The 19622-nt window shown below is 31.5% G+C and overlaps 1 protein-coding gene across 2 annotated transcripts; it reads left to right on the forward strand.

Moving 5' to 3' along the window:
• The first annotated feature begins 569 nt into the window (after nucleotides 1–569).
• il12bb (interleukin 12B, b) lies at nucleotides 570–18699 on the forward strand. 2 transcript variants are annotated; one of them, XM_073935454.1, is made up of 11 exons: nucleotides 570–829; nucleotides 932–1120; nucleotides 6654–6710; nucleotides 8264–8345; nucleotides 12908–13180; nucleotides 15548–15653; nucleotides 15753–15925; nucleotides 17966–18126; nucleotides 18201–18319; nucleotides 18401–18434; nucleotides 18550–18699. In XM_073935454.1, exons 4-10 carry the CDS (start codon nucleotides 8264–8266, stop codon nucleotides 18429–18431), a joined length of 945 nt encoding a protein of 314 aa, XP_073791555.1. In that variant the 5' UTR covers nucleotides 570–829; nucleotides 932–1120; nucleotides 6654–6710; the 3' UTR covers nucleotides 18432–18434; nucleotides 18550–18699. The 2 variants fall into 2 exon arrangements, with proteins under 2 accessions (XP_073791555.1, XP_073791556.1); XM_073935455.1 differs by lacking the exons at nucleotides 570–829; nucleotides 932–1120 and having other exon boundaries at nucleotides 6582–6710.
• The last annotated feature ends 923 nt before the right edge of the window (nucleotides 18700–19622 follow it).

Below are 19622 nucleotides of genomic sequence, written 5' to 3' on the forward strand. Positions count from 1 at the left end.
ATGGTCTAGAAAACTTGTGACTGGTGCAACTGTATAAATGAATTTACAGTTGTTAGAAGTTGAAGTCAGAATTATTAGCCCCCCTGTTTTTCTTTCCCAATTTCTGTTTAATGGAGATTTTTTTCAATACATTTCCAAACATGATAGCTTTAATAACTCATTTCTAATAACTGATTTCTTTTATCTTTGCCATGATGACAGTAAATAATATTTGACTAGATGTTTTTTAAGACACTTCTATACAGCTTAAAGTGACCTTTAACTAGGTTAAATGGGTTAACTAGGCAGGTTAGGGTAATTAGGCAAGTTATTGTATAATGATGGTTTGTTCTGTAGAATATCAAAATAAAAAAAATAGCTTAAAAGGGTTAATAATTTTGTCCTTAAAATGGGGTTTGAAAAATTCAAAACTGCCTTTGTTTCAGACGAAAAAAAAAACAAAAAACAAATAAGACTTTTTCTTAAAGAAAACAAATATTATCAGACATACTGTGAACATTTTCTGAATCTATAAAACATCAGTCGCAAATTATTTAAGAAAGGAAAAAAAAATCAATGGGGGCGGGGGGGGGGGGGGGGGGGGGGGGGAGGGGCAAATAATTCTGACTTCAGCTGTATGTCAAATTGAGGATTTTTTTATGTCCATTACATCAAAATGCAGGTCTTGTTTTAAATAATAGATTACTAAAATATATTTGGACTAGAGAAAGAAAGAATTGAATGAAACACACTATATACAAACAGTGGAGGAAATAAAGATTCAACATGTCCAACATCTACGGATGGCAGCTTAAAGAGGACTCTCATATAGAGAATGAAGTGCTCAGAAGTGAGTTTTGCACATACTTCAACTTAGTGTGAAAATCTTGATGGTTCTGTGGGTGTTGTATACTCAAACTGATCTTTATTTTGTATTTCCTATTGGGTTCAGGTCAGGTGATTGGCTGGGCCACTCTACTGCTGGATTTTCTTTCTCTGAAAACATTCGAGAGTTTCCTTGGCTGTGTTTTGGATCATTATCTTGGTGAAATGTCAATCCTGGTTTCATCTTCATCCTCCTGCTAATGTAGATGTTGGACTGAAGCAGCTGATATTAATTCATAATGAGGAAAGGCTGAGGGTTGGTGAATAACTACTGAGAGATTTCAGTTACTGTCTGGGCTTTCACTGCCTTTCTACACCTCCCTTTCTTTATGTGTTCAATACTTTTTTTACTGTGCCATTTCATTTTATTACACAACTTTGTACTTTGTAAACTAATTAGATTTGTTTTCTTTGCATATGGGTAATTCTTCATCTACGGTCACTTATGTCCTTTGATCATATATCCTACACACACACACACACACATATATATATATATATATATATATATATATATATATATATATATATATATATATATATATATAATTCCTCTTTCTTTGGCAAAATAACTATATTAAATTATATTTTTTCATATTATTAAACCTCCTTTTAGGTGTCAAAGTCACTGTTTTCACCTTGTCGCACACCCAGAGTTTTAAAATTAAACAATGAAAATAACTTTTTAAAATAATATTTATCCAGTATCTATTATTGTATCCTAATTAAGCACCAGTGAAATATATATTTTATAGTTATTAAAGTGAGACTATTATCAATATAATTTTTTCACACAAAATATAGCTGTCGCAGACTATCAGTGTCCACCACAACACTGTAATGTCGCTTTAAAAAGTTTGTGTTAAAGATTATTTAGGTGGTTTCTATGAAAATGAATAGTGCCATCAACACATGTCAAGGATGGAGGGAATTTACATTTTTATCAACAACACTTGTAAATATTGGTTGATAAGGAAATACATTTATTCTACATCTTTTCCAAACATCCAGTACCTTTAAACATGTTTTTAAAAACCAAACAAAATGAAGGTAAATAAGAGTGTTTTGTCTACATGAAAGGCTAGTATCAACTCAAAGCTAATCGGTGAAGCTGTTTTTCATTTTTTCACAATAAACTGTTGAAATGTCATTTCCACCACCACCACACATATTTAAAAAAAATATTTAAAAAGTTCTCATCACACATTAAAAGTGTATTCACAATGTATAAGTTCATGCTCTATTTATTACACAACTTCAGTTTATTTATTTTCTAATAATCTCTAAACCAAATTAATATGATATTTTAGAGTGTGACAGGTGTACAATTCAGCATACAACTCATTTATTTAATTGACAAATGTTTATTTATTATATATATTGTGGAAAGATTGGTTAAACTATATACAAAAATGATTTTGAGAAAATGTTTGACTGCCATAATTTATTTCATTTTGAAATAAAAGCTGCACTGAAAAAAAATGGCCTGCAAAATTGTTGCAAACAATTTGTATGTGTTGAATTTAAAAAAAGTACATTTAGTGATGTTCAACTTAATTTGTTTGTTTAAATTCAGCCCAAATAAATTGTTTACAACCACTTAACTTAAAAAGATTTAGTAAATCCAAGGAATCATCTTTCAATAATTTTTTTTTCAGTGTGTATATTATAACACAATCTCACAGCAATTCCTAACTTTTTCATTTAATTCGTATAAATTCGTACGATCTAATTCGTACAATAGGGTATATGCCGAAGCATGTTAATAGGACTTGCCAGTAACCTGGGTTAAGCACTTCCGGCGAACTATATTCAATCCAAAAACCGGCACGTTTAAGGTCTGTTTTCTTTAAAAATCAGCGATCTCCACTGGCTGAGTGATATCCGATATAAAGTGGGTCTTGGGTTGTACAAAAAGCTTTGCATTAAATTACATTTTCATCCGCCATGTCTTTATAATATGAGCATTTATTTTACCCCTTGTATATTCAATGGAGCTTCTGCGCTATCCTGCCAATTCTGACGGGCGTGTGCGAGAAAACGGCTTTTTGTCTCGTTTTATGCTTGAGCAACTAAATGAATGCCAAAGTTTATTTAACTGAATGTATTTTATTGACATTACAACATCGATGCTGTAAAAGGAACCGTATAAAATGGAAAAAAGTTTAAAATAACAGGTCACTGGAAGTTTATCAGTATGGGAAGAACACTAGCTCAGCATATGACGGTTGGGGTTAGGGGTGGGGTTAGGTGCCACGCCTCCTTTATAAAATCGTACCATTTCGTACGACTGAACTCGTACGAATTAGCTACTAACTGACAAAACGTAAAACGTTTTCTTGTGAGATCATCATGAGAAAACTGGTATATTGAGATGTGGTGGAATTGACATTTGTTCACTTCACAATGGAAAAAATGTTTCTCTTCTTATCCGAGTTTGTCCTCTTACAGATCTTAAAACTAGAAAATTGTTTAAACTTGTGAGGCTATGTTACGTTCATTTTGAACATTTTTTTTTTTTTTTTACTTCACAAGGCTAAAAGTGCCGTAGTTGAAGTATGGCCCATATATGGATTTCTTTGGCTGTTATCAACATCTGGTGAAAAAATGTGTGTGTGTATAAATATTTCAAAAGCTGAAAAGACTATAGGAAAATTAATCAAAATGGTTTAAGTACTAGAATACAATATTTCAGTGAATTTAAAGCGATAGTTCACCCTAAAATGACAATTTCATAATTTACTCACACTGAAGTGGTTTTTAAACTTTTAAGAATTTCTGTTGAACACAAAACAAGAAGGAGGGAAAAAAGGAGACATTCAAAGCAGGAACAAAAAATACTATGGAAGTCAATGGCGGTTTTTCCAACATTCTTTAGTATCTTCCTTATAGTTTTAACACATGAATGGAGCATGAATGATGACTGAGTTTTCAGTTTTGAGTGGACTGTCTCTTTAAGACTTTTAACGAGCCCACAGAAAGGACCGTTTAAACCACATTTGACCTACTTTTTTGTGTCATATTTAAAATACATGTAGGTTTTGTATTAAATGGTTCTCAAGTAGTTTTCTCACACCGCTGTTTCAGAGTTCCACTGTGGTACAATATTTTGCGGTGAATATCGCCAAAAAGTCCCTTTGAACGTGAGCTTTGGTTTGTGGATAAAGGTGCGCACTTCTCTTATGGTTTGCACTTTCACACGTCAGTAGAAAGTGACATTCACTCTATGGGACAAGTGTCACTGCTGTCTAAATGACTTCGATTGACACATTCTCTGTCTTAAAAAATAAAATTAAATATTGAGTATGAAAAATTACAATCGAATAAAAAAATATTATAATAATAGTAATATATGTTTTATTATTATTATTATGAAAGATAGATAGATAGATAGAGAGAGAGAGAGAGAGAGAGAGAGAGAGAGTTGAAGTCAGAATTATTAAACCCCCTGAATTATTTCCCGTTTATTTTTCCCCAATTTCTGTTTAAGAAAGAAGATTTTTTCAGCACAGTTCTAAACATTATAGTTTTAATAACTCATCTCTAATAACTAAATTATTTTATCTTTGCCATGATGACAGTACATAATATTTTACTAGCTATATTATAGACACTAGTATTCAGCTTAAAGAGCAACTTAAAAGCTTAACTAGGTTAATTAGGGTAACTAGGTAGGTTAGGGTAATTAGGTAAGTTATAATGACAGTTTGTTTTTGTAGACTATCGAATGAAAAATATAGCTGAAAGGGGCTAATAATTTTGACCTTAGAATGTTTTATTTTTTATTTTATTTTTTTTTTATTAAAACTGCTTTTATTCTAGCCGAAATAAAACAAATAAGACTTTCTCCAAAAAAAAAAAAAAAAAATATTATCAGACATAATGTGAAAATTTCCTTGCCCTGATAAACATAATTTGGGGGAAAAAAATCAAAGGAGAGCTAATAATTCTGACTTCAACTGTATATGTATGTATTTGTGTGTGTGTGTGTGTGTGTGTGTGTGCGTGTGTGTGTGTATATATATATATATATATATATATATATATATATATATATATATATATATATATATACACACACATATATTTTTTACAACAATATATATTTTTTATTTAATTTAATTATAAAAGTTAATCAAATATATTTTTCTTGATTTGTAAAACAAATTGTTAAATTAAACACTTGACTTGAGTAACACATAGAATGTTGTGTGCTTTTTTTCCTCTTGTGACTAACGTACAATAATAATATTGACATTAATCAGATAATAATAAAAAATATAATAATATTAATGTTAAAAATATTTTGTCCTTAACATGTAAAATAAATTGCCAAACAAAACACGGGGTAATATATGTTGTTTATGACTAATAGCAAATGACTAGTAATAAAATTAAAAACGTGTAAAAATTAATACATATAATATGAAAAAATGTAAATTAATATAAACTTAACATTTTTTATAACATATATTTATTTCTATACAATGTTTTTTCATGTTTAAACTTCAGAAGTTAATAAACTTTGATGTTCATTCAAAACAAATGATAAATCTGACCTTAAATGTCAACATTATTTCTACTTTCTTTATTCATTATTTGTATTTGACATTTCGTCCCACCAAGAAAAAAAAAATAGATTGCATTTCTTGACTCCTAATGTCGCTAGTTAACACACTCAATGCATTTTTTTGTCAACACATGCCATGATTTCTAAAATATCAACCTCACCAAATAATTTATATGTCGGTTTACGGTAAAAGTACTGGAATTAATATATATATATATATATATATATATATATATATGTATATATATATATATATATATATATATATATATATATATATATATATATATATATATATATATATATATATATATATATATATATATATRTGTGTGTGTGTGTGTGTGTGTGTGTGTGTGTGTGTGTGTRTATATATATATATATATATATATATATATATATATATATATATATATATATATATATATATATATATATATATATATACTATAAAAAATCTAAAAATATGAAGTGTTAGTCCAATTTATTTTAAAAAAAATTCTAAATAAAACATTTTTGAATACTAAACCATCTTTACTTTTTGAAATATGCCATCAAATATTTCAGGTTCTCATTTAACTAGTTTTCTTTTTTTTTTTAACAGTAAAACCCAGATTAAGTGTAGTAGTGCAACAGGATGTTTGTTTGATTTTTTTTAATTTTGTAAGCCAACGATGTGGTGTGTAAACCATTTTAAATTTAAATTTAAAACAGTCATTCTTTAAATGACTTTAACAGTCATTATCTAAAAAGTCAGGCATTTGGTAGAGCAGGTTATAAAGAAAAACACTAAAGTTTTACTCAAACCCAAACCTATAATAAATACAGAAAAACTGATAGAAACACATTAACTTAATGCAAATTGAAGCTCCATCATCTCCTTAAAAGCACAATTAATGACTATTTTTTAAGCTTCTAATGTGCAGAACAAAAATATACACTTATTTAATACAGGGTTATTAAGATGAGTGAGTGTGTTTACTTTATTCAAGGGGATTTGACTGACCGAAAACAAAAGCAGAAAACAAATAAGAATACACCTATAAATGAAGATGATTTAATTATGAAACAACAACACACACAAAGCTGATGGAAATCCCAATTGAAAACTGGCTTCACGTTAGTTTCTATGCTCTTTTATACAGAGCTTTGTTACTTCTGCTTGTGGAAATTCACAAGTTCTGTATTGCAGACTCATATAAAAGCTGCTCTGCTTCAGGTACTGCTGCAGTGAAAGGGAAAGCAGAGAATAGCCACAACTCATTCGCTTCTCAAGGTAAGATCGTGTTTAAAGAAATGGGTCATCTTTGTTTGTCTACATAGAGAACGTTTGTTTAAAGAATATTTATTAGTGGTATGTTGATGATTTCTTGATGAATAACTTTTTAGAAATTAAATTAATTTAAATATTAAAATTAATTCAGTATTTTTTTTTTACTTTATCTAAAACAAATAAATTAAAGATTTGCTTTTTCTTTTTATTATGACTAACTTAAAATAATAATAATAATAACAACGCAAAGAAAAATAAATCCAGTATTTTGTTTCTTAACATGTAAAGCTAATTTATAAATTAAACACTAGAGTTAAGTAGATCACATGAAGTGGAAATAAAATTAATATGCAAAACAAGTAATTAAACCAAACCAAATAAATCCTTGAGTTAATGTTTATTTTTTATTTTTTTTGTCAAAACTACCTTTATAAAATGTGAGCAAAAAAATAAATCCAATATTTTTTTCCCTTTAATATGTGAAATTAATTGATTAATTTAACATTTGAGATATTGTTAATAATAAATTAAAAATAAATAAATTCAATTCAATTATGCATCAAAATGAATAACTTTTTGTCTAATGAATTGATAAAACACAAGTAATATTTATGATTGTTTTCATGACTTTTTAATGACTTTATATATATATATATATATATATATATATATATATATATATATATATATATATATATATATAAATATATATATATAATTATTACAAAATAATTTTACGTGAAGTCACGTTAGCCCCTACAATTAGCCCCTTTAAGCTATATTTTTTCCTCATTGTCTACAGAAAAAAACATCATTACAATAACGTCTAATTACACTAACCTGCTAAGGCTTTAAATGTCACTTTAAGCTGTGTCTTGAAAAATATCTAGTCAAATATTATTTACTGTCACCATGACAAATATAAAAGAAATCAGTTATTAGAAATGAGTTATTAAAACTATTATGTTTAGAAATGTGTTGAAATAATCTTCTCTTTGTTAAACAGAAATTGAAGAAAAAATAAATGGGGGTGTTAATAATTCAGGGGGGCTAATAATTCTGACTTCAACGATATATATATATATATATATATATATATATATATATATATATATATATATATATATATATATATATATATATATATATATATATATATATATATATATAACAACTTTGCAGCTGGAAGGGCATCCATTGTGTTAAACATTTGCTGTATGTGTTGGTGGTTAATTGTGCTGTGGCGACCCCTGATGAATAAAGGGACTAAGCTGAAGAAAAATTAACAAATGAATGTAAAACACATTGACATGTATGATTTTTTTTCATGACTTACTTAAATAAAACAAACAAAAAAATACAATATTTTTCCCATAATATGTCAAACCAATTGATAAGATTGAAGTTTTTAATAAATCAAAAATCGTAATCGTAATATGTAAAAAAAAACATACATAAACACTTAAACAACATTTGAATAAGTAAATAAATATTTTTGTAATATTTATACAAAATAATGTGATAGGTAACACTATGTAATTGTTTTGTTTCTTCAGATGAAGAAGATTTTCTTTCTTATTCTGCAAACTGTTCTTCAGTTAGCGGACAGCACTTCACTGAGGGTCATCCAGCCTAATGGTAACTATTGCTGCTAAAATCTTATTTATCTTCTCTCTAGCTTATGGCAGTATGTATATATGTATTTTTTTTATATAATTTCCAAGAGATGGGTTGCGGCTGGAAGGGCATCCGCTGTGTAAAAACTTGCTGGATAAGTTGGTGGTTCATTCCGCTGTGGCAACCCCAGATTAATAAAGGGACTAAGCCGACAAGATATGAATACATATATATATATATATATATATATATATATATATATATATATATATACAGTTGAAGTTGGAGTTATTAGCCTCATGTTTATTTTTTCCACAATTTCTGTTTAACAGCGAGATTTTTTTCAACACATTTCTAAACATAATAGTTTTAATAACTCATCTCTAATAGCTGATTTATTTTATCTTTGCCACGATGACAATAAATAATATTTGACTAGATATTTTTTCAAAACACTTCTATACAGCTTAGAGTGACATTTAAAGGCTTAACTAGGTTAAATAGGTTAACTAGGGTAATTAGGCAAGTTATTGTATAGCGATGGTTTTGTTCTGTAGACTATCGGGGGAAAAATATAACTTAAAGGGGCTAAAAAATTTGTTCTTGAAATGGCTTTTAAAAAACTTAAAACTGCTTTTATTCTAGCGAAATAAAACAAATAAGATGTTTTCCAGAAGAAAAAAAATATTATCAAACTGAAAATTTCCTTGCTCTGTTAAACATCATTTGGGAAATATTTAAAAAAGAAAGAAAATTCAAAAAGGCGCTAATAATTCTGACTTTCAGATGCAAAAACCTCTAAGTCCATCAGACCTCTTTTCTTGTAAATGAGCATTTTCCATCAGGCTTCTCAGATAAGGTTCAAAAGTTTCATTTTATATGTAATGAAAAGGTTATTAGCTAGTAAATAAAACACCTTTTTTTCAAAAATGTCACTTTAGACAATTCTTTGGTTTTTAACAAGGTAGATTTTCTTTTGTGTAAAAACCAGCTAAATCCACGTCTGCTTTTATGCAAAACCCTCTAAATCCACCTATTGGAATAAGACATTGCAATTAGTTGAAAATGAAGATGCCATTAGAAATTATTTTACCAAACATAAAACCCATTACACAAACCAACTAAAATGTAAAATATATAAATCTGTCAAGTCATTGGCGGTTAATTCCACTGTGGTAAACCAGGGAAAAAACAGAAGGAAAATGAATGAATGAAATATGTCAATTAAGTGCATTAAAGAATAACATTAAAACTGACTTTAATTAAATCTTAAGCATCTGTTGACATCTCTGATATTTGGGATTTAGATTTAATGTAAGTAGAACAATGTAACCTTATAAGCTAAGCTTAGTAGATTAAAATAATGTAGTGTAAAACATTATTATGAAACATCAATATCTGTGCATTGTCCATTAATATAAAAAGTTTATCAGATGTTTAGGTATTATGAAGTAATACAAATAATGTATAGTTTTACACATTGCATTCATCTTTTTAAAAATTAGCAAATAAAACACAAGCTAGGCCTACTGGGCAAAAAGGGAAAGTCTCTCAGACACTTTTAGAAGCTGCCATTCCGTGTTTATCTTTATAGCTTCCACGTGGGAGAAAAGAACGACATCTTAACTCTGTCTTTTGTGAAATGTAGTTGCCATTTAATGTATAGTAAATCGGACTCATTCAAAAAAATATTGCTGCGCCAAAACACGTTATGAATACATGCTTCACTTCTGACTGTACATTGTGTTTTCTTCTTCTTACAATGCAGAGTTTTGAGGTTAGGGACGTTTTCATTTGCCATTCATTGACAGTCGGACAGGCTCATCCAGTTCATCAAACTTCGTCTTTTAAAATCGAAATCGAAAGCGCAATATGTCTCCTCATAAAGCCGGCGTATCAGCACGCTGCTACATTGAAAACATATGATTTAATTCACGCCTTCTGATTGGTTCTCAGGATATAGCGGCTTTTGCTGTCAAAGGCAAGTGGTGTTTAGTGGGTTTTGCCTACAAACTGTTATTTCTGAATGCACTGACGCTGGGATTTAGATGATTTGAAGCAAATCTATTTGTTGATGGTGTAGTATGTGCCTAAAGAATTCACTCAATGCGGAAGTGGCGTTTAGCGGCTTTTGCATCTGAACTCTTCATATGTAAAGTCATAACTATTAGCCCCCCTTTGTTTTTGTTTTTTTTTTTTTAAATATTTCCCAAATGATATTTAACAGAGCAAGGAAATGTTGCCAGTATGTCTGATAATATTTTTTCTTCTGGAGAATGTCTTATTTGTTTTATTTTGGCTAGAATAAAAGCAGTTTTAAATTTTTTAAACACCATTTAAGGGTCAAAATTATTAGCCCATTTAAGCTATGTATTTTTTTCGATAGTCTACAGAACAAACCATCATTATACAATAACTTGCCTAATTACCCTAACCTGCCTAGTTAAGCCTTTAAATGTCACTTTAAGTTGTATAGAAGGGTCTTGGAACAATATCTAGTCAAATGTTATTTACTGTCATCATGGCAAAGATAAAATAAATCAGTTATTAGAAATGAGATAACAAAACTATTATAATTAGAAATGTGTCAAAATTTTTTTTATTTCCGTTAAACAGAAATTGGGGAAAAAATAAACAGGGGGCTAATAATTTTGACGTCAACTATACATGTCAGAATAAGTAAGTTGTTTAATTTTTACACATATCTCTTAGCATTATCTTACCCATACGGTGTTTTCAAATTTTAGTTTTAAAAAAGTCATTTGAAATGTTAAAAAATACAGACTTGTACACTGTAAAACAATCCAGTGTTCAACACAATTCATTCAAGTTGTCCCAACACAAATCAATTTACTCAGCAAATTTAAGTGGATTGAAATATCTCACTAATTGAGTTTATACTGTTCGTATGATAAATCGCTTTTGTGATTTGTAATTTGATTCAGGCAACATCTTGTCTTTTACCACATTAGCATTCAGTATTTTCCTACCCTTACAGAAAAACCATAGGCATCACATGAGCTAAACTAGCCTGAAATCACATGTGAAAGACAAACAAAGTGTGGTTTTGGAACTTTTTCATTTCATTTACAAAACATGTGACCATGTGATCCCTGAGTTCACATCCAAATATTCCAGAACCACAGGTTTCATTTGTGGCGCATATGAAAGCAATGGGCTGTGAATTAAAATCAACTAAATGATTAGAAAATAATCCACAAGTGAGGTGGAGATTGTGCTTAATTTTCTCATATTAGTTATTATTTTACATTCTACAACTCTCAAGAATCAAATCGAAATATAATAACAGGCATTGGGTGATATGCGTAAGAAAGTAGTAATAGACACAATGACTGTAACTGGTAAATGTAGTACCACACCTACAGTCATTGTGTGTAGGACTACTTTCTTACGCTTCTCTTCTCTTCCTTTTATTATATTTTGATTTGATTCATGAGAGTTTTAGAATGCAAAATAATATGATTAGGCATAATGATATGGAACTAGCGTAAATCTACCTGAAACTCTGTGAGCTTAGCACACCTTTACAATGTAGGCCAGGGGTGTTCAAACTCGGTCCTGGAGGGCTGATGTCCTGCATATTTAATTCTATTCATTCATTCATTTTCTTTTCGACTTAGCCCCTTTATTAATCCGGGGTTGCCACAGCGGAGTGAACCGCCAACTTATCCAGCACGTTTTTACGCAGCGGATGCCCTTTCAGCCGCAATCCATCTATGGGAAATCCACACACACTCATACACTACAGACAATTTAGCCTATTCAATTCACCTGTACCGCATGTCTTTGGCCTGTGGGGGAAACCGGAGCACCCGGAGGAAACCCACGTGAACGCAGGGAAAACATGCAAACTTCACACAGAAATACCAGCGACCTTCTTGCTGTGAGGTGACATCACTACTGCGCCACTGCGTCGCCCATATTTTAATTCCAACCCCAGTTAAACACACCTGAACCAGCTAATCAAGCTCTTTCTAGGTATACAAGAAACTTCCAAAGAGGTTTGTTGAAGGAAGTTTGAGCTAAACTATGCAGGACACCGGCCCTCCAGGACTGAGTTTGGACACCCCTGATGTAGGCTGTGAAATAACTAAAATCATTGGGCGTAGTGATATACAGCTGTAATGCAGTCAGAATCCGCTTGGAACTACTTTATCTGTGAATGTATTTGAGAATAATTGCACACCTTGTAATGTTACCAGACTTCAAGTCATGTTGTGTAGGACTACTTTCTTACACATTTCATCCAAAGCCTTTTGTTTAATAATACTTTAATTAGTTTCTTGAGTTTTGAATCACTGAGCGTAGTGATATGGAACTGCAGTCAACACCTGCCTGATCTGCTTCTGCTGTGCGTTTATCTGAAAATAACTGCACACCTTAGAATGTTCAACAGCCAAACAGAATCAAGTATTTAACATATACGTGATTTTAACATTAAGCTAATATATTTTTTCCAAGTTGTTTTTTTTTTCTCAAACATCTTACGTTTGAAAAAAACAAATTTTTCATTTACTATGCTATAAAATCAGGTTACATGTCAGCTAATATGCTCTTTTTAGTTGCAGTGGTGGACTCGGACATGCAGGAGTTGTCCAGCTTTACGGTGCCACTGCATTGCGGAGAGCAATATGAAGGAGAGCAGATTCACTGGGAGAAGAACGGGAAAAGCATTTTGGAAACAGGAAACCGCATCAATGTTACGATAAATGGACTGCTCGGAGGAAACTTCACGTGTCACAGACCAAACAGAGACTTCCTGAATTACACAATACTCCTGGTGCATCCAGTCAAGTTTCATAAAGCTCTACTTCTTAAACAATCCAGCAGCAAAGGTAAATGTGAACAACATGTCTGATTCATGCTTACACCGGTGTTCATGGTAATCATGAAAGTACAATGATGAAGCTCTTTATCTGAATGTGGTTTGGTTTTTATTGACTATTGTTGGAGAAGCTTTCAGTTTACAAGACTATCCTTGTGGTTAAATGCGTCAACATATAGAGAAGTGCTCAAGGTGATCCAAGTTAGATTCCTGGCTCTAGATCCTTTTCCGGTCCTTTACCTTTCTCACTCTGCTCACCATGATTCCCTGTCAATACTTTCCACTGTCCTATCAATTAAAAGTTAACCCTACTCCATATATATATATACATACACATACATATATACATACATATATACATACATACATACAGTTGAAATCAGAATTAGGCAGCACAGTGACTCAGTGGTTAGCTCTGTTGCCTCACACCAAGAAAGTCGCAGGTTCGAGTCCTGGCTGGGCCAGTTGAAAATTTCTGTGTGGAGTCTGCATTCTCCGGTTTCCCCCACAGTCCAAAGACATGCGCTATAGGCGAATTGAATAAACTAAATTGGCTGTTTTGAATGTGTATGAATGAGTGCGTATAGGTGTTTTCCAGTACTGGGTTGCAGCTAGAAGGGGATTCGCCATGTAAAATATATGATGGCTAGGTTGGCGGTTCATCCCACTGTGGCAACCTCTGACGAATGAAAGAACTTACTGTGCATTCACACCGATCGCTCTGGCTGCCCTGGCGACAACGATTTAGTTTGTCTCAGTTTGTTCTGGATGATGATCAGGGGTGAGTTTACGAAAACTATCATTAGCCAACTAAGGTCGCAAGTTCCGTCGTTACAATCAAAGTTCATTGATTCGATGTTTCCCAAATCTGTTGTTCCAACGAACTTTCGCAAACTGGGTCGCAAACTTGAGCACTTGCAACTACACCTCTGGAGCTGCAGTTAGAAACACAGTTCCTGGCTGTGTTCTATTCAAATTATTCCCCCTATGCCCTATTCGTTTAGAACATTCTAACATAGAAACATCCTTGCAGGTGTGTTGAGACAAGTTGGAGCTAAAATCTGCAGGACACCAGCCCTCCAGGAATGAGTTTGGACACCCCTGATTTAGAGCATCATTATGGGCGTTTTACATTATAATTAACGTGGTTCAAACAATGGATCTGTGACAGAGAAATTACGGGGTTTGGGAAACACTCGTCACTACATTGTTCTTTTCCCAAACAATGCATCGTACTATGATAGTTTAGCCGCGAGTTACGTCGTTGTTTGGGAAACTTGTTGTCGGACATTAATCTCACAGTATAATCACAATTAATGACAAAAGTAATCTTTGGAAATGTAAATCGATATTTCAAACAGACATGCAGAAAAATATAGAAATAAAAGACTTGAAACGTTTTTTTTTTTTTTTTTTGTGAAAATACTAGTGGCCTAAGAATTTTGCACTTTATTATATATATAATAGTGATGGGCTGCTGCTGGAAAGGCCTCCGCTACATAAAATATATGCCGGATGAGTTGGTGGTTCATTCCGCTGTGATGACCCCAGATTAATGAAGGGACTAAGTCGAAAAGAAAATGAATGTATAAATAAATAATATATATATATATATATATATATATATATATATATATATATATATATATATATATATATATATATATATTTTTTTTTTTTTTTTTTTAATATAAAATACTTATATCTTAATATAAAGGGACTTTTAATATTTTTACTGCTGATCTTACTGCTGGCCTTGTGATGCCTTTAATCAGGGTGCGAATGACAGGGGGGTTTGGGTGGGATTGGACCCCCCCCCCAATTAATGCTTGATCTCCCTGAAAGACATCAAAACAAGACGTATGGGAGGGTCAGCCCTTTAATACTAAGAAACAGCTTTCTCCAATCTATATTTTAAATATTAATCATTAAAAATGTATAATATAAATATAAATTTGACCCACCCTATAATGGTTTATACCAATGTGAATGCATAATCGCTAATCAATGCTAGGAAAAAAATATATCATTAAACAGTCAGAAACTGGCCGTTCTAGAGCACCAATAGACATGTTAAGTATCCACAACACACATTTCTTGTAAAATAGGTGTTTATATCTGCATGTAAACAACAAAAAGAAAATATTAGACACATAATGTGTATAGTTTGACCTACAGCAACCTTTAAAATATATCCCTAAAAACATTGAAAATGTGAACATTATATTACTAAATTAGATGTTTTTATTATTATTGAAATGTTTTTTATTTATTTATTTTTTTAACAAATAGGACGCCAGTGTAACATTAAGAACACTGACGTTGTGTAAAGTTGATGTTTTTTCATTGTGTCTAAAGAAACTTCTGGTCTCTGTAGAATTCGTGTCTTGCTCGGCCAGAAACTATAATGGACAATTTCATTGCTCCTGGAAATGGCATCATGAACGAACCCACAAAGCCGTGGTATATTTCGCTGCCATCAGGTAATGAACATTCGGGATTAACAGTTTAGTAAAGAAATTATAATCAGGATTATAGTATGTAAAACAGTACAAATCAAATCTGTCCTTGTGTTTACGCAGAAACTCATCTGACCTCAACTGCACCCTGGACTCTAATATCTCGGAACTGACCTGCATCGATAAGGATTATTGTCCGTATTCGGAAGAGCCTTTGAGCATCAACCTCACGCTGCTCGTCAGAAACATGTTCAGGCTGGAGGAACATCACAGGACTTTCTTCATCCGAGACATTGGTGAGAGCTTTGTGTGCCCCCGGGTGGTCACTACATGTTATAGCCGTATTTAGAGCGAATGTGTAGCTCAGCAATAAAAGTTGTAGCTCCAAAATTATAGATAAATATGAAAGCCCGTTCCCGCCACTGAATTAATAAATAAAAAAAAATACAATGTAAAAACATTGATAAAGTCAGAATTCTGAGTTATAAAGTCAGTATAACTCAGAATTGCGACTTTATAATTCAGAATTGCAACTTTATAACTCAGTATTCTGACTTTATAACTCAGAACTTAGATTCTTAGATTCTGATTAAACTCGCAATTCTGACTTTAAAACTCACAATTCTGACTTTATAACTCGTAATTCTGACTTAATAACTCGGAATCCTGACTTTATAACTCGGAATTTTAACTTAACTAGGAATTCTGACTCCATAACTCACGATCCTGACTTTATAACCCACAATTTTGACTTCATGATTTTTGATTATATGTATTCATATATATATATTTTAATCAGTGGCAGGAATGGGCTTCCATAAACGCTTGAACAAATGACACTTAATTGATGTTTGTTCAAACTGCTTGTTTAAAATAAGCTGAAACATCATTGCAACAACTTAATTGTTTTATGTTGAATCCATTAAAATTTGTAAAAACTTAACAAGTTAACTTAATTCCTTCATGTTGTCCCATCACAAATCGATTGTGTGGAACCCAGCATTTTTTACAGAGTAGTTTAGCATTCTAAAGTGTTTATGTCAATACTATTTTAAAAATAGTTGTTCGTCGTTTGGTTTTACATTTTTAATTTCTATTTCAGTTTAAGTTTGAGTAATTCCAGTCTAATAACATGTGCTGTATTGACCAGAGCAATTAAGGGGGTGCTGGATGGGGGGGTCCATATGTAAATTTCCCACCAAAAAATTTAAAGTCCTAAAACATTAAACATTTTATATGGACCATCTGTAGCTTTTTTATAAATGAATGCAATAAATTATAATATAGATTACTTGAATTTGTTTACACGTTATCAGAATATATATTTTTTAATAAAACACACACAAAACATTTTACTCAATATTCAGAACCAGTAATAACAAATCCATAAGTGGTTTCATTTGGTGTTTATTTCAGAACTTGTATAGTACAATTTAATACATTATCCAGTAGAATTTAAAGGAAGACTTTTGGAAATAGGCTAATTTTACAACTCCTCTAGAGTTAAACCGTTACGTTTTACTATTTTTGAATCCACTCTGCCAAACTCCAGGCCTGATGGAAGCATTTTTATAGCTTACGCCAGAGTGACAATATAATTTTTAAAACGTATCAACCTTGGAAATAGCAGCTTTTCATTTTTTCTTTTTTATTGTGGAATTTTTGTAGCAAGATGCTAATGGTCTAATCCGATTCAATGATTTATGCTAAGCTAAGCTAAAAGTGCTCTCTCAGACTCAGAGATCAACTGAATGGATTCAAAAATGGTAAAAACCAACTGTTTAACTCTAGACAACTTGTAAAATGAGCCTATTTCCGAAAAGTGCACTGTAAAGTCAACATTATCAAATAAGTAAACTCAAAATTTACTGAAACTTAATTCTACTCATGTAAAAAGAGTTTTGAAATCAGTGTTGAAGGTAATGAGTTAAATACCTCATTACTTCAGCTTAAATGGAGTAAGTTCACAGTACTCATATAGATTAGTTTAACTCAAATGGTTTGTAGCAATCAGTTTTCTCACATGGTTTGTGTTGCCTTAACTTATTGGGGTTTACAGTACTCATTTGGTTTGAGTTCTCCGTTTATTGAGTTTTACTGTGCTCAAATTGATTCGTTTACTCAAATGGATTAAGTTCACAGTACTCATTTGGATTAGTTTTTTACCTTTACTTTTTGGGTTTTAAAGTGTGGAGTGTCCTTTAATAGCGCAGCATGTTTTAGGAATTCATCTTAAATCAGTTTAATTCATCTTGTGGTCCACCCAGTTGAGAAACACAGTATTAAACTGCTATTTTCCCATAATTCATTGTGTCTCGATTCATTCAAACCTTCAGTCAAGCCAGATAAAGTGGGCATCACCAAGATCCAGGACAATGAGTTTGAGTGGCGCCCCCCACAGACCTGGAGTTTCCCCTGCAGTTTCTTTCCTCTTTCCTATGAGATCAAAGTAGTTCCAAGAAGTCATGATTGCGACTACACAGGGAATCGTGTTGAAGTAAGACATTTATTTCTATTTTCAAATTCAGTTCATTGAGATCAAACAATTAAAAATATACATTTCTCATATAGCAAAATGAAACCAACAAGACACATTACAAGGTGAATAGCAAAAAGCCGTATACTTTCTGCATTCGAGCTCAGGACCCACTAACTAAAGCAGTTTGGAGTGACTGGAGTCATCATCATCAGTGAGTATAAAGTAATATCCAGTATATTTATGTGTTTTATGAACAAGTTTAACTGTACATTCCACATCTATTGTGTTGCAGGAAAAAACACCATCACATCCTGGAAAAATAAAAAGTGAGTTTATTTGTTCTTATTACTGATAATTATGTTTTTTATTTTTAATTATGCAGTTCGTATCAATACTACTGTTAATCTGAATAATATTTCTCACTTTATTTTGTTAATTCAGGTCTCAAAGGAACACTGCACTCAGCTAGATTATCAGCCTTCAATTGCTGAAAGATGTTCATATTTATTTATTTATATGTGATAAGTTTTGAGCTCCAAGTGTTTTCATGCATTTACTTTCCAGATCATTAAAAATATTGAATGTTCTTGGATTTGTCAGTTTTTCACCATTTATTGTGTTATATTTAATATTCATTTCATTTATTTTATTAAATAGTGTTAGCTAATGGGGCTTTTTGCAAATCAATGGCCGAACATTTCACAGTAACCTTTTATGTGCGTGCAAGAATATAATATAACATAATATAATAAAATATAATATAATGCATTTTCTTTTCGGCTTAGTCCCATTATTAATCTGGGGTCGCCACAGCAGAATGAATCGGCAACTTATCCAGCAAATGTTTTACGCAGTGGATGCCCTTCCAGCTGCAACCTATTACTGGGGAACACTTATACACTCTCATTTATTCTCTGGCAATATAATATAATATAATATAATATAATATAATATAATATAATATAATATACGTGAATTAAATTCATAAAATGTATTTGATCATTTTCTTCCTGTCTCTTTTACAGTTCCATGGCTGTACATCAGTCATAACTTTGTCAAAAAAGATTTTTTCATGGATTTTTCAATCAGGTTCAGATCAGGACTCCTTCAAAAACTTCATTTTTCCAATGTTTTCAGCTTCAATAAATAAAGCAATGTTACAGAAAGAGCTTCTGATAAACACTTGCATTCAATTTGTCATGTAGCTTTAATAGAAGCCAATCTTCTAGTTTAGAAATCCACCATGACATTTCGTTCCATACTTTAGGTTTAGTCTTTCCTCAGATTAATGAAAAACATGTTTTCTATTTGATCGAAATAAACACACTGAGGGCTCAGTTTTTTCCCTATATTTCGAAGAACATATGTTTTACTAAAAAATAAACTTGCATTCATCACTAATGTGAACTTTACAATGGACAAACTGGAAAGTTAAGCAGCCAGTTACATAGGGTTTGTCAGATAATTATGGAATTTACCACTGTGTGCAAGTTTAACACCAATAACTTGGAAGT

This window comes from Danio rerio, chromosome 21, assembly GCF_049306965.1.
Source record: "Danio rerio strain Tuebingen ecotype United States chromosome 21, GRCz12tu, whole genome shotgun sequence".
NCBI classification, from domain to species: Eukaryota; Metazoa; Chordata; class Actinopteri; order Cypriniformes; family Danionidae; genus Danio; species Danio rerio.

Coding starts and splice junctions, on each gene's coding strand:
- il12bb (XM_073935454.1), top strand. CDS start 8,264: ATGAAGAAGATTTTCTTTCTTATTCTGCAAACTGTTCTTCAGTTAGCG. Junction 13,181..15,547: donor TAAACAATCCAGCAGCAAAG/GTAAATGTGAAC, acceptor TGGTCTCTGTAG/AATTCGTGTCTTGCTCGGCC. Junction 18,127..18,200: donor ACACAGGGAATCGTGTTGAA/GTAAGACATTTA, acceptor TTTCTCATATAG/CAAAATGAAACCAACAAGAC.